The sequence below is a fragment of the Gobio gobio genome (genome assembly GCF_949357685.1).
Source record: "Gobio gobio genome assembly, chromosome: 10".
Lineage (NCBI taxonomy): Eukaryota > Metazoa > Chordata > Actinopteri > Cypriniformes > Gobionidae > Gobio > Gobio gobio.
In genome coordinates, this window is record NC_137116.1 from 31,303,485 (window position 1) to 31,319,098 (window position 15,614).

Sequence of the window (15,614 nt, forward strand, 5' to 3'; positions counted from 1 at the left end):
GCGCCTTTTGCAGCTTTCTAGAAAATGTGACCTTGCATTTTTTAGTCCATTTCACCACCGTGCATCTTGTGTTTTTAAATGCAAAAACCCATACTGTGTGAATGGCTATAATAGTTTGAGAAGTCAGGCCACATTTTTTTGTTTTAAGTTTCAGGAGTGAAAACGGCATTTAAATATGGGAATGACTCCCCTAAATTACTGTGTATGGAACATGACTCGAAATGATTATGATAATTGACACTGTGGTATCCAAAGCAACGTTCTGGCATTTCGCACATTTACAATTTTTGACCAAAGTAGTATTACTGCGAACAAAAACTCATTATTTTCAGCTATTTTAACCAAACCACCATTGACAGAAGAGTTGTGTTTTGTTCATGATTGGAAGGGGCTCTTAAAGATTTGCCACTTCCATTTATTATAAGCATCTTTGGGCTTGTTGTTTGGGCTTGGCTCATACTGCAATCCAGTTTATGGAGTTAATAAAGTTTTTATAGCAGGACCTGGCAACACGTCAAGGCTTGTACCTCTTTCCTGTGATTTTCCTGCACTGCACATGCAGAAGAGAGGCATATCTCTAATACGCTTTTAAATACGTAATTAACAACTAGTTGTTCTGTAAACAAACTGCATTACATTTTGTAAATTTTTCGGAAGTGAATTCAATTGTAGAATGCTGTTGTCACTCCTGTAAATTACTGAACTGTGTGTGTAAATAAAAGATAAATTGACCACTGAATTTAGCTGCAGTGTGTACATGGCCAAGCTACTTTCCTGATTGATGGAGGTCTTTTCAGAATTATGAATAATACAAACTGAATATTAAATATGAACTTGAAATATGAATATAAAATATGAAAAAAAATACATTGTTTTGAATGTAGTTCATACTATAGTAATCTCTCTTTTGAATTTTTGCTTCTGTAATGCTACTTTTTCCTTCAATATGATATGAAGTCACAATTACGTGTTATTAAGTCACAATTGACCTATCGGTAAGCCCCGCCCCCTTAGTTACTGTTGCTAACTCGGACAAACAAACGACAGTTGCTAACTGTCTTACAATGACAGCTGTCAGTGTGAAAACCTTATGCCAAGATGTTTTTGGACACAGAATGTAGCGGACCCCCTCCGATTCAACTTAACTGATGGTTTATGAAGTTTATTGCGTCCTTTTTCACTCAAAAACAAATCACCGTAAGAGTTGAACAATCAAAGCATAAGAAGTGCACATTAACGTCTCATTCACAAACTCTCTCTCTACGTTGCATTATCATTAACATACACAGCAAATTGGACAAAAACACTAATACAACTAATAGTATACAAAAATACAGACCTTATGCCTTTTCGGGGGTGCTAATAAACTGTAAACTTTGTATCTGAAAACAACTCCCTTTCACTACCCGTATCGCTCTGTAGACTATAATACCCATCAAAATAAGAGTCCTCCTTTGTAAGACAGATAATGCAGACCTTAAACATATCTAAACTCAGAAATTTCAAAAATGTGAATAAAAAAAAAGAAGATAAATCACAATAAAGTCTGTGACACGGAAGGACCACCTCTCATCGAGAAGCATTCAAGTGGGACTTAAATATGTCATGGAGGGATACATAAAAGATTTTAAAATAAATATGGTGGGAGATTAATTTAGAAGCAAGGGTTTATCACAATGCAAACGGGAGAAACCTCATGTTACGCTCGTCATGATCACAGATGATCAACATCCAGGATCAACACTGTTCATGTACCGCAGGGTAAGATTAAATTAATTTACATTTAACCATCTTAATATGGAGAGATGCACTGAAATGTAGACCTTCGTTTATGTGGTTTTGGACCTACACTGTTAATGTTACATGACGTGTGAACAGTTAGTTATTTCAGTTTGTATGCTAGCAGCAGGGACTCACTAACTTTAATAGTAACTTGATACCCAGAAAATCCTCTCAGGATACCTGGAATCAGTGTTACAGTACCCCAGACACATTGTTTTACCGTTTTTGTAGCGTAAACACCATCAAACCGATCAGAGCTCCGGATTTTCCAATGTTTCTCTACGGCGCTGAAACCTAAAGATGCCCGAGTTCCGTTCCCTGTGCAACTGATACTCAACTGCCATTGGCTCATCTGCGTTCGAGGCGAGGGGCTTATCGATAGTTCAATTGCATGATATAAACTTGCAATTGCGAGAAAAAAAATTTGCGAGTTTATATCTCGCAGTTCTGACTTTATTTCTCATAATTGCGAGTCTATAGACACAAAAAGGACGGAATTATATTTAAAATTGTTTTATTCCGTAGCGGAAACAAGCTTCACAGCCAAGGAACACTGATTATAAAGATAGGAACACTGATTATAAAAATAATTGATTATGTTGTAAGAGAAAAGGAAAAGGAAACCTCTCACATGTTCTCACATGCTAGTCTTAGCTGTCGTTCTTCACATGGAAGCAAACTCAAGGGCAGAGAGTGTTATGCATGTTTGATGGTGTTTTAATGGAGCACACGGTCTTATCTGGCATTCGGGTCCTCCCCAGTACACGTGTGGCTCCACTCTCATTAATTATGCAGCTTCCCCAGCATTTAATCTATCTGTGATCAATACTAAGCACTGGTTACAACAGGAGGTTAAACAGCACTGTCTTGGGATTTTGTTTAGAATAGCATACTACCATACTACTTATCTATTTTTGCAGTGTGCACAGTATGCTAATATTCTGTATGCTCAGAATACCCTACCGAATACATTTTCAAAAATGTGCAGTAAACAACAGTCTCTGACAATGTCGTGTGCTCGACTTCACCTTCCATTTTCAGTGTAATTGAATTAGAAGTATTAACCGTTTTTATTGCATATGCATTCTGTTTCACTTATTGTTAAAAATAGTAGGCTGTATTGTATATACCGCACAGTATTCAGTATCCTGAACATTACATGCAGTAGTGGAAAGCATCTTTTCCATTTACTCTATGCATTTGTTAGACGATTTTATCTTTTTGATTTAACTTATAAGGTATTCCTTGAGAGTCAAACCCTTGACCTTGGTGTTACTGTTTGAGCTACTGTTTTTAAAATTGTCTATGTATGTGGGATCGTGAGCGGATTTACTTTGTTCAGTTTGTGTATTATAATTGTAAATCTGTACCTGATCTAACACACGGATATTCCCTTTCCTCTGAAAAGAGGCAATTTCCCTCAGGCTTTAATTATACAGCTCTGTCTGCTTCTCTGGCATTAAATGCTAAATGAGGACATGCTTTGTGTATTTGTAAAAATGACCGAATGGAAGAGTGGCTGGAATGTGTGCGTATTTGTTGGCAGAACCTGATTTTACCATATGTTCCTGGAGCAGCATAGAGTGGTGCAGGTATGACGTCACTTTGTAGGCCAACCGGCAGTTAGCATCACACTGGTCCCTCAATAAAAACCCAATAGGATTTTCCATAGGCTTTTGGATTATCGCAAAAAACAAGCTCTGTGATCAACAGAAGTTTATGGTCCTTACCCCATTGACCCCATTCAAAAAACCCATTGACTTTGGGAAGAGGGAACCGAAAGTGCTAAAATGCTAACTCGCTTCTGCGTAGTGGCCTACAAAGTGATGTCATACCTCCACCACACTATTCCAATCAACCAATCAGTTTGAGGGATACATTTACAGTTTATGTAGGCTTACAACCAGGTTTAGGTGCTTCCACATCAGTGTTATTCTCTTATCATTTCCCTCTGATTTTAGGGATAACTAGGGTAGGGTTAGGTTTAGAGGTAGGGATATGGTTAGGATTTTTTCAGAAACAAAATATGTTGACCCAGGAACGCATCTACAAGCACGTTCACACCAAGGATGATAATTATAAAGATAACGATAAAGGTAGGGCTGTATATATATTTTTAGAAACGATACGGAAAGAGAGAAATACCATTGCCACCGAGAAAGGACATCATTGGGACATCATTGGGCAGGATGTGGAATAAAATTAATTAATAAATACAGATTTTTTTTTTATCCAAATAGAAAAACTGAAAATACCGGGATATATACCGTGTATCGCCATTCAACCAAAAAATACAGAGATATAATTTTTGGGCCATATTGCCCAGCCATCGTTTAATTTTTACGATTCTCCGTGTTATCAATTTTAGGGTGCTATTATGCCTTTCCTGAACGAGTATAGTATCTCCACACTCTCAAAAATAAAAGTACAAAATAGTGGCCATCACTGGGGTGGTACCTCTAAGTCAGGGGTAGGCAAGTTCGGTCCTAGAGAGCTGATGTCCTGCAGAGTTTAGCTCCAATCCTACTAAGCCACCACAGTATAATACTCATGGCTTCCAGCATGCATTTCAGAATTAAGTATGTCACCATTGTTGAGATTCATATGCTGATTCTTGATATCTGTGTGCATCTAAACTTTTTTCTCCCTAGAATGTATTCAAAAATCAAAATTCAGAATGTCTGATCTATGGCAAGAAAGTATTGTTGGTGAATAATATGTATTAATTGTTTTAGTCGTGATGAGTTTAGTCAAACATTTTTCTTCATGACATTTTTGATAATGGGTTCTTTTAATTTGAACAGTTTAAGTGTTTTGTTAACACTGTAACAAAAACCACAAACTCACATAAAAAGCCAAGAGTCAAACTGCCCAAATAAATGAAATACTGTTCACCATAATGGTGACCAAACATTTTCAATAAAACATCAACAACTAAACCTCTGTTATTTCTCAATAAGAGCTTCTATAGATGTCTTTTAGGGTTGGAGCCAAACTCTGCAGGTCAGTGATTCACATAGGACCGAACTTGCCTACCCCTGCTCTAAGAAAACAATGGTTTAATTGTACCCTAAGGACCAATTGTACCTTTAAAGGTACAGTTATACGTTTTGTTCCCCGAGGAACAAAATTATACCTCCACTGTACCTTTTTTTCTGAGAGTGCAGATCAAAACACAAAGAAGAAGTAGAAACGAGTGATCTCATATGTAAGCAGATGGATATTAAAAATAATGTGATCATTAATAAAAAACAGCATTTAAATCAAAATTGCCTAATTTTACTGAATGAAATGTTGATCCAAGAAGTGCTAAAGGACTTCTAAGTGAAGCTCTGGAGCTTTTGATGGACTCGATCTACTCCATCTGTGTTTTGATCATAATTCTAAATCCGATCTGGATTTAGTCTTTAACAAAAACATAATTTTCTCAGCTTTTTTTAATTTATTTTTTTAGCATATAAATCAAAACCTAATGTTATCAAATAAAATGTCGAAACTAGATAGAGGGTTTGAGGGTGTTGATGAACTTGATCTTTTTTGGTCGAAACCCATTTTTATAAAGGAGAAAAAGACTTGTTTAAGATGTGAACAATTTTAACAGATCATTCAATTCAATGATGCAGTCACAACCCTATAATGCACAAAACAGTCCCCTGTTGCCACCTTTCACTGCAGTTATGTAACCTGGGAAAACACATTAAATGGCTGTCACTTTTTATAGCGAAAAGAGGATGAATGTTCTCAAATAAAGGCATAATCGAAGAGTGAACTTCACACATTTCTTTTCTGTTTGCTTTAGTTTGCATTAAATTAACTTTTGATGAATTTCTAGATTTATTTTATTCCTCGTTGAATCTATTACTCTTTCTTTCTCGTTCATCTCTCATTTTCTTTCGCTGCGCTTTCTCTTTCTTTCTCTCCCTCCCCAATGAAATGCACAGAAATAGCTATGCAAATTTGCCCCCTTCCATAATGGTTTCATATCATCTCTATATCTTCCATTCTTCCATTCTTATCTGTTTTCTTCACTCCTCCGCTCTGTCTTCTCTTTCTTTTATTGTATTTCTGTGCTCAATATGCTAATTGGTGTCAGTTTATCAAAGAACAAAATCCAGTGCTGGATTTTATTCTTTATTTTACTCTATATCTGTCTATATCTGTCTCTCTCTCTCCTTCTCTCTCTCTCTCCTTTTCTATTTATATCTCAGCGTGGTGGGAGTGTTTGGTCAGAACGTTTACACTACTCTATTTGCCTCCTCCCTTTCTCCATATTTCTCATCCTTCATTCCAGTCCCTTATGGAAAACAAACCTGGATCCTTTTCTCCTGCTCTCTTTCATTTTGTCCTTTCATTTACACGAGTTTATTTTGCATTCTGTCCGTTTCCGGTGGTTGCCAGAGCTGTCAAATGCTGCTAAATCAATAATCTGTGTGGAATTAAAATGTGTGTGTGTGTGTGTGTGTGTGTGTGTGTGTGTGTGTGTGTGTGTGTGTGTGTGTGTGTGTGTGTGTGTGTGTGTGTGTGTGTGTGTGTGTGTGTGTGTGTGTGTGTGTGTGTGTGTGTGTGTGTGTGTGTGTGTGTGCAAACATGTGCCTATACACATGTCTATGCTTGACAGCATGACTCCATGTGTATGAACTGAATAGTGTGTGTTTGCGTGTGTGCGTGTGTGTGTGTGTGTGCGTGCGCGTGGGGAGATGAAGAGCGAGTCAGACAGTGCTGGGTCAATTAGAGGGATCGAGGGAGCTTATCATTGGCAAGTAGTTCCGCGATTATCCCACGACTGAGGCATCATGGGAAGGTTTGGGAAAAAATTACTGAGTGGATGGAGCAACAAAAAGGTCTGAATGGCCCACACATTTTTCATGCGTTCACCTCTCTTGACGATTTGTCTCATATCGAATACAAATGAGCTTTATTGGCATGACTGTGTGGTTGCAATGCAAGGGTAAATAAAGAACTAGTTGTTTGAATATGTACAGCATTTTCAGTACTCAACAAACACTATACAATTTATATAAAGGCTAATGATGCATTTGAGGAGCAGAGAAGAGTGTCTTAGTCTAGCATTTGTCGTTGAGTCATTGCCAATACTGTCTTAAATAGCCTTCATCATTTATAACATGAGATTTTGGCCAAATAAGAGAAAAATAAACTAATCGTCCACATAGCTACAGTAAACTATAACCTGTAAGTTGATGAAAACGTAATGTGATGCACTTCTAATGACGGACAGAACACACAAATGTCCCACATTCACTGGTCAAATTCCATTTGAGCTTGATTTTGGTCAAATTAAAAAAATATAATAACACATGCAAGTGTCTGACAATATATAGCCACAATATCAACTTTGACATCACAGTGTTTAATTATTTCAAATATATATATTTTCCATTTCCTGAACTAGTAGCTGTTTTGGACATACAAGGTTTCCACCCAACAGCTGCGATATTCTCAATACATTCAAAATTAATTTTACTGCATGCTGATATTAAATTATGCAACGTCATGAATAATTTTGTTGATTGAGTGTCTGAAAGGGAAACTCCTACAAATGCATATGCAATAAGGTCAACCGCAAAAACAACGGTGTCCATGCCTTTTGCGCGTCTTTAGTAAATCCTGACAGTAATTTTTTAAAGGGGTCATGACTTTGGGCTTTGCGAGCCCTGGCCCATAATGTTACAAGTCCAAGTCTGATCACAAATGAACCAATAACACTTAAGCCTGACAGCGTGCTAAGGTCTGTACACACAATCAATACGATCTGTAACAATGCAATACTATCATATATAAAAAACATGTTTTACTCACATAAGTGTGTTGCACCATTCCTGTCGGATCCAATATAGAAGTCACAGCATTGTGTTTTAATCTCAATATGTCTGCAAATCCAGTCTCGACTGGTATCTTTTTTACAAACGATTCTGCGGTGAAATTAAATGCATAATGTCTTAAACACGTGAGCTGGAACCGGCATGTTTATTGCTCGGTAGCACGATTCTTTGACTAACAAAGAAGTTTTCAGCTCTGAAATTTAAAGGATATTCTTATATCACGATGAACTTTTATATGTCAAAGGCTCAAGGGAAAGTTGATTTCCCAATTCATCACCCCTTTAATGCCGAAAGAGGGTTTACGCTGTCGCAAGCTGTTATTAAATATTGCCCTTGGTTTCCTAAAGACCGTCATTACACTTTTTTTCTTAACCTACATCATTATTGAGAACAATTCAGTTCATTTCGTGAATCAGTTCAACTGGTTCATCAATCAAAAATGTTCATGGAAGTCTCCAAGTGGTATATTTTCATTAAAAATGTTTTAGAAAGTACATATTGCTGTTAATTAATAGATATATTTGTAAATTGTTACACATTCATTTCCATAGTTTGAAACTGAGAAAAATGCCTAATATTTAGCAAAATTATTGATCCTATAAGAACTGAACTGTGCAGGACGACGACAAAATCCTATTTCTTTTTTTTTCTTTTTTTTTCAGAACTGCTTTATAGATGAAATTAACTCATTTAAAATGCAGCCGAAATGCATAATTTTCCTGTTATCACTGTAAAGCTGCTTTGAAACTACCTGTGTTGTATAAAGCTACTGTATATAAATAAAGGTGAACTGACTTGACTTGACATGCATGCATGCAGATGAACATTTTATATGTTGAATGTGCTGTAAGTTTGTAATTGTACGATTTATATTTCAAATAAACACTTTTCAATTTCCATTCAAACAATTTCCATTCACCAAATATTCCTGAAAAAATTTCAACAAAAATTTTAAGCTGCACAATTGATAATAATAAATATTTATTGTGTACCAAATCCGCAAATTAGAATAATTTCTGAAGTATAAATAAAAACATGTATAATAATAATATTATACACAAGTATTACTGTATTTTTGATCAAATAAATGCAGCCTTAGACCAAACACTGTGTTTGGGAGTGTTTAGTGCCGTTTGGGGCAGGGCCAAAATGACCGTTGACAAATGTATCCAGTTTTAACCGGTTTGGCACAGACTACCAAACATCGGGTTACATTGACACAGCGCTAGGTATACCTGTATATATGAGTGGGTTCATCATTTGTATTGAAAGATGACTAGCAACTGAGCAGATAAACTACCCAGCAAACAATCTGGGTAAAAATGTGAGATGGTGGTCCAGTGGGTTAAACCATGGAACTGACACACAGAAGGTTGCTGGTTCGATCCCAGCGGTCACCACCAGTGTGTCCTTGAGCAAGGCACTTTACTCCATGTTGCTCCAGGGGATTGTCTCTGTAATAAGGGAGAGTGAGTCGCTTTGGATAAAAGCGTCTGCCAAATGCTTAAAAGTAAAATAAAAATAATAATAATAATATGACCCAGCAGCGTGAACCCAGCAACCCAGAGTGTCTTGATCAAAAGATCAACCAGCTCTAGTGCACAAAAATGGCAAAAGAAAGTGAAAAATGAAGTTAACTAAGGTCACTAAGAAAGTTGACATGCTGTCTGTAAGACTGGCTTTCTCCACAGATGGGAAAGGTCCGAATCATAATATATGTTAATTCAGCAGAACAAATATGGTGCAAATGTGTCTCTTTATTCTAATTCAAAGTCGTTCTAATCCCTAATTTGCCATTTTTATCAGACACCCAGTCATTAATCCCACAACACTTTTAATTAAGTCTTAGACTTTATGCGGCGGGAGCCAAGGCTCTTCCAGTTTTAATTTAGCCGATTACACTCACTGTCTGGATTGAGCGAACCCCTCTCCCCCCCTCTTTCCATCACCTCACCGCAGTGGCTGACTGATGTGTCATTTTCTTTGACAGTCCCTCTCTCACCTGGTATTTAACTCCACTTCTAGCGATTGTGTTTCGACCTGGCTCATGCTGCTCAGCATTTACAGCGTGGCCTAAACCAACCTCTCCCTGAGAGCCAAATCAATGTCTGTGTTTATCTCTATAAAAGCCCTCTCAGGATGATGACGGACTCCTTTGTGAGTTTATGAAGAGCGAGGCGGCTCTCCAACCTCTACCTGCCACGCTTTTGTGTGTGCATGTAAAAGAGGCTTTTGTCCTACTGTTTCCTGCACGCTCTCTCTCTCTGCCGATCTTTTATTGATGGGGTTTTTATAGAGTTAGAGTCTGAATAATTGAGTCCTGAAAGACGAATGAGCGAATGAGCTCTGCTATGCAGGAACGAGGTGTAGTACAGTGCGTGTTGGGGATTCCTTTAGTAAACAAGACCTGTCCTGGTTTTTAAAGTTTGGCGATGACAGCTCTTTCAGCATGGGGTTGTCACTAGAGGCAGGGGTTAAATTGACCTCAAATGATCCAGAACCGCTTCCGTCACCAAATTACATTTATTGGCAGTTTGTTTATCCTGTCTATTCCATATGTGTTTGTTCCAGTTCAGGTTTTGTTGGTTCCATACAGGTGATACTGCAGTGGGGCCATTCTTTGTGTTCTTTTTGAAGAATATTCGGAGCCTGATGAAATCAGTATAAATACGTTTTTATTACTGCAAAATGCACTCGTTGTTACAGTCACTGCCCTTGCCGTCCGGAATAAAAGACAATCAAGAAAAGGGATTTGTGGAAACTGTGGTTCCTAATTATTGTGATTCAACATTTGCCTCGCATTTCAGGATGAAAAGACAAAAGCTGTGTCCCAAATGACGCACTATACACTTATACACTATGTACTTATGCACTATGTACTCAACCGTGTAGTGTATGAACTTTACATGGTTATTTTGTCATTCAAAATCGTAATCTGGTAGTGCCTCGCCCTCCACTACGTAATTAAAGCTGCGACAGTTGAGTGCATGAAGTATCCAACATTCCACACTTCGTTTTTTCCGTTAATTTAGTGCATCATCCGGGTATTTAAAGTGCACTTTTTCTTTTTGGAATTTTCAGTCTGAACACATTATTTACACTATTTATCCTTAAAAACGTTATAGAATAGTGCATAAGTATGCGAATTGGGACGCACCTAAACATTTCAGGTGAAGGATAATCCACTTCTTACCTGTGTTATGATCTATACGACTATATGAAGTTTTGCTTTTATATTGTAATATTTACCATTATATAATCAGAAGAGTATGGAAAATTTTATGAAAGTGTTACTCCACAATACAATAGCAAAATATATAAATACATATAGTATTTTTATGGACCCATTGTGCAAGCTGTCTCTTTAATACCGCGTGGTTTATATACATGTTGCTGCTGTGATTGGGCTAACATTTTTGACACCCACCAAACAAGAGAAAACGTATCTCAAACACCAGTTTAGCTTGAACGTGCCCCAGTCTCCAGTGTCGCATGATCTGCTGTTACATTGGTCTCTAGATTTTTGCTATTTTTAAGTGAGAAAAGTTTTTGAAATGTGTCTTTTTGTCAGATTTCATTCAACAATTTCCAACTCTTTGCATTCACAAAATGTAATGTTGTGTTAATTTAATTACTGTAATACCTAAAGGGATAGTTCACCTCAAAATGAAAATGTTTATTATTTATGGTAAATGGACTACATTTATATAGTGCTTTTAACAGACCTACGGCCATCCAAAGCGCTTTACATTTGCCTCACATTCACCCATTCATACACTGTCAGCCATGCAAAGCGCCATCCAGCTCGTCAGGAGCAGCTGGGGTTAGGTGTCTTGCGCATGGACACCTCGGCACTTGGTCAGGTGGAACCAGGGATCGAACCACCAACCTTCCAGTTTGTAGACAACCTACATGAACCACTGAGCCACTGCCGCCCGCCTATTTACTCACCCTCATTTCGTTCCAAGCCCATAAGACTTTGTTCATCTTTGGAACACAAATGAAGATCTGAGAGCTTTCTGTCCCTCCACTGACAGCTACTCTGCTGACTCTTTGATGCTTCAAAAAGTTCATAGAGATCGTAAAACTAAATTTGTTTAGTCCAAATTTTCTGAAGAGGCTCGATCGCTTTCTATGATGAAAAGTTTTAATTTATGCATTTTTCACATATAAACTTTCATCAACGCACACATGTTCGCTTGACGTACGAGAACCATTGAGGTTAATTCACGTGTTACGCATCACGTTTTAGCTTCCGCAAGAACCAATGAGGTTTGTTCTCGCACGTCAAGCATGTTTGGTTGACCTTCTGTTTATGTTCACTGATCAATGTTTATATGTGAATAAAAGACTAAATTCAATCTATTCACCAAATAAAGCGACCAAGTCTCTTCAGAATATTTGGACTAAGCCGCTCAATACATATAGATTAGTTTTATGATCTCTTAACTTTTTGAAGCGTCAAAGTGGTAGTTACGTATCTGTCAATGGAGGGACAGAAAGCTCTCAGATTTCATCAAAAAGATCTTCATTTGTGTTCTGAAGATGAACGAAAGTCTTACGGGTTTGAAATTACATGAAGGTGAGTAATTAATGACAGAAATTTCATTTTAGGGTGAACTATCCCTTTAAAGTTTTGGTAATACTTTATTTTGATGGTCCCCTTTAGTCATTCTACTAATAACCCTAACTCCTATTCTACTAACACTAACAGTCTACTAATATAGAGTTAGTTGACGTACAGAATGTCTAAAGGAGACCACAAAATAATGTATAATTAAAGTTTTTTCCTGACATAAAGATTTCTAAAATGATGCACCATACTCTCAAAACAATAAAACCAAAACATATTCAGTAACTAAGCCGAGTAGCCAAACATTACAAAAAGTTCAGTGATAGGCTACATTTGTTTCTCTCAGCTTTACACAAACCATCAATAAGAGTGAGCAGCACCAACAGTGTATTATGTGCGCAAGCTCAAAGCAGTTAGTTCTTTCAAAACAAGACGAAGAGCAGTTCTTCAACAGTGGAAAAGTCAGCAAGAGTTGAGAATACTTGATTAATAGTTTAGATCTGTTGCAACAGTGCAGTAACAGTCCCTCTGTATATTGTTCTGTGTGATTCATTTTTGATTGCACAATCCTAGATAAACAGGCAACAACTGTGTGAAGATAATGGTCAGCTTGACAGTTGCATTTGTGGATTTTATCGTTGTGTATCTATGCACACAGGTATGTATGGGGGATTAGGGACGGTCACAATATATTTCTTCTGTCAGTGGGAAATGTAATCATGGCTTCCACCAGGGCCATGTGACTTAAAAATGCTTTATGAAATTGCTGTTCAAAGCAATACTGATATGGCTTCAGAAACAACTGGTTTTCATCACTTGTTGAGATGTTTGAAATGAGTCTTGGCTTGAGTTGGTATTAGTGAAGAAATAGAGTAGAGAACTGTGAAAGAAAGAAACTGAATAAACTGAATTATTTTCTATCCAAATAGTTACTACAATTATTGTTACTAGGCCTACTATACACTCTAAAAAAAGGTTCTATAAGGCACCAAAAATGGTTCTTCGTCGTAATCATAGAGGAACCACTTTTGGTGCTATATAGCACCATTTCTTAACATGTTCTGTATATAGTTAGCGGTGCTATATAGCACCATAGTCAAAGAACCGGTGAAGAACCTCTGAAGAACCGCTGAAGAACCACAGAAGCACCAAAATTGGTGCTATATAGCACTTAAAAAGGTTCCCATATGATTACGAGCCAAGAACCATTTTTGGTGCCACAACCTTTTTTTTAAGAGTGTATAAAACATAAAATAAAATTCACATGAGATCACCTTTAAACTGTCCAACTTTATGATGATTGTGGCTGATACCATGTTACCACAGTTTTATTGTAATAGTAACTAACATTGTTTTGGCAGAAACTGTTTGCTATGAGCTCAAAGCATCATCTAATATTTTATTCCTCTTCGAAATGTTAAAGGGTTAAATCAGATATTAAAAATGTTGGAATTTTTCCGTTACATCTTGATTTGGATGTTAGGCCTAATTTTTAATGATGCGATTCCAAGAAGGTATGATATAATCTCTAATGACAAATCATCTTGTGACATAATTTCTGATTATATCATAGTCTGTGATGATGTCAGTGTGGCTGATGGCAGAGCAAAGAGCTTTGCATGACCTTTTTCATATTTTATCGTTCATGCCTGTATATTTGCAGCACTAAGTTTAGATTCAGAGGCTGATATGAAACATTTCTATACGTTTGCAATATGCACAACATGTCTCGTGATCATTTGTCATTTTGCTTGTATGAAGCTTTTTCTTTTTTTACCAAATAAACAACCTGAGGACTATAAAAGCTAATTTTAGATCCATAGACTGACGTAAACCTCATTTATTCACATCTCCATCGCAACAACATGACAACCTCCTGAAGAAAAATATGTAGGCCTATTGTGTTTAGGTAAAAAAAAAAAAAACATATCAAATTTGTTCCATCAACACTGTGTGTCTTGATATTCCTGAAAGGGATAGTTCATCCAAAAATCTGAATTCTGTCATCATCATATCCATAACTCATTTCTTCCGTGGAAAATAAAAGAATATAATTTATTAGCATACTGTATATTTTATATATCATCAGCATTTACATATCATCAGCATACTTAAACATTTCTTCTTATATGTTCCACAGAAGGAAGCCATACAATTTTGGAACGACATGAAGGTGAGTAAATGATGACATTTTGGGGTGTACTGTCCCTTTAAACATTATATATAATTGTATTATATATAATTTATATTTACTAAATCAGAAATAATTAGAAAATGTATTTAAAAAATGTTTTAAAATGTATAAAAACTCGATTTTTTAAAAATAAACATTTATAGTTTAGATAGCAAATTCTTGATTCTGTAATCCTAATGTCACGATCTTATGGTCAGCAAACACGTAAGACCAGTAAAAACTGACACTCAGGAGAGTACAGGAAAAGGAACCAGAATGAGAAACACTAACCAAACTTACCACGTTAACACAAGACCAAACATTGAGGAGAACTAAGGGTTTAAATACACAAGGAGCACTAGTATTTTCTTTAGCAAATGAAAATCTAGTTTTGTTCATTTGTTTTGTTGGCAGTCGTAACCAAAAAAGAAGCAGGGAACCCAAAAGCGAATAAGTCAATTCATGTTTGAGTGATGTCATCTACAAAATCTGTCCTCTGAACGCAGCAATACCATCTGTTTACATATGCAATATATTCACACCCCCGAGGACAATTATGTGTCTTCTCTGAAGTACTTTCAACACTTAGTCAAAGACCACATTGTAATAGTAGAAAGACACATTCTACCATTTGCTTTTCCCATGCTGAGTAGAATTTAATTTAACACAAACACACATCTAGCAAGATTGGGTTAGCTGAGTAAGAAGAAATAGGCTCTTTGTCATGGTCTGTTTCTCTCCCAGGAGGATGGCAAGGTGGCGGATGGCAGTCTGCTGGGTGATGCCAATGGGGTGGAGCCTGGCACAAGCCGACAGAAGGAGAGTGGCAAATGGCAGAGGCCTCGCTTCACACGGAAAGCCCTCATGAGGTGCTGTCTGGTCAAATGGATCATCGCCAGCACCGCACCCAAGGAGCAAGGTGAGACAGAGAAGTGGCGGAAAGGGCACAGGAGGAAATTAGGTTTTAGGAAGACCCGCTGATGGAGTATTTCTGCATATTTGACAGTGTGGCACGCTCCTGGACACATGCTGTCCAAAAAAGAGCATACATTACAGTCAGATATTTAATAGAGTGAAATTCAAGCTGGATAAATGTGGAAATTGATGGCATATTTTAAGCTGCACAATAACATTTGAGCACATTCTTTTACTTACTCGATGATGAGAGCCACATCATCACAATTTTAAACCTTTCTACTGCCCTTTTCAATGAAGTAGCAATGAATAATGAAGCATTCAGTTTTTA

At 37.0% G+C, this 15,614-nt stretch overlaps 1 protein-coding gene across 5 annotated transcripts in view; it reads left to right on the plus strand.

Moving 5' to 3' along the window:
• kcnip3a (Kv channel interacting protein 3a, calsenilin) overlaps window positions 1-15,614 on the plus strand; it is an 83,659-nt gene that overhangs the window by 15,564 nt on the left and 52,481 nt on the right. For 2 of the 5 annotated variants that reach the window (XM_079827037.1, XM_079827035.1), the window contains exons 2-3: window positions 14,336-14,368; window positions 15,113-15,287. In XM_079827037.1, coding sequence (XP_079683163.1) covers window positions 14,336-14,368; window positions 15,113-15,287 — 208 coding nt within the window. Of the gene's footprint in view, window positions 1-14,335; window positions 14,369-15,112; window positions 15,301-15,614 lie in introns of all 5 variants that reach the window. The other 3 variants (XM_079827036.1, XM_079827038.1, XM_079827039.1) reach the window with 3 other exon arrangements.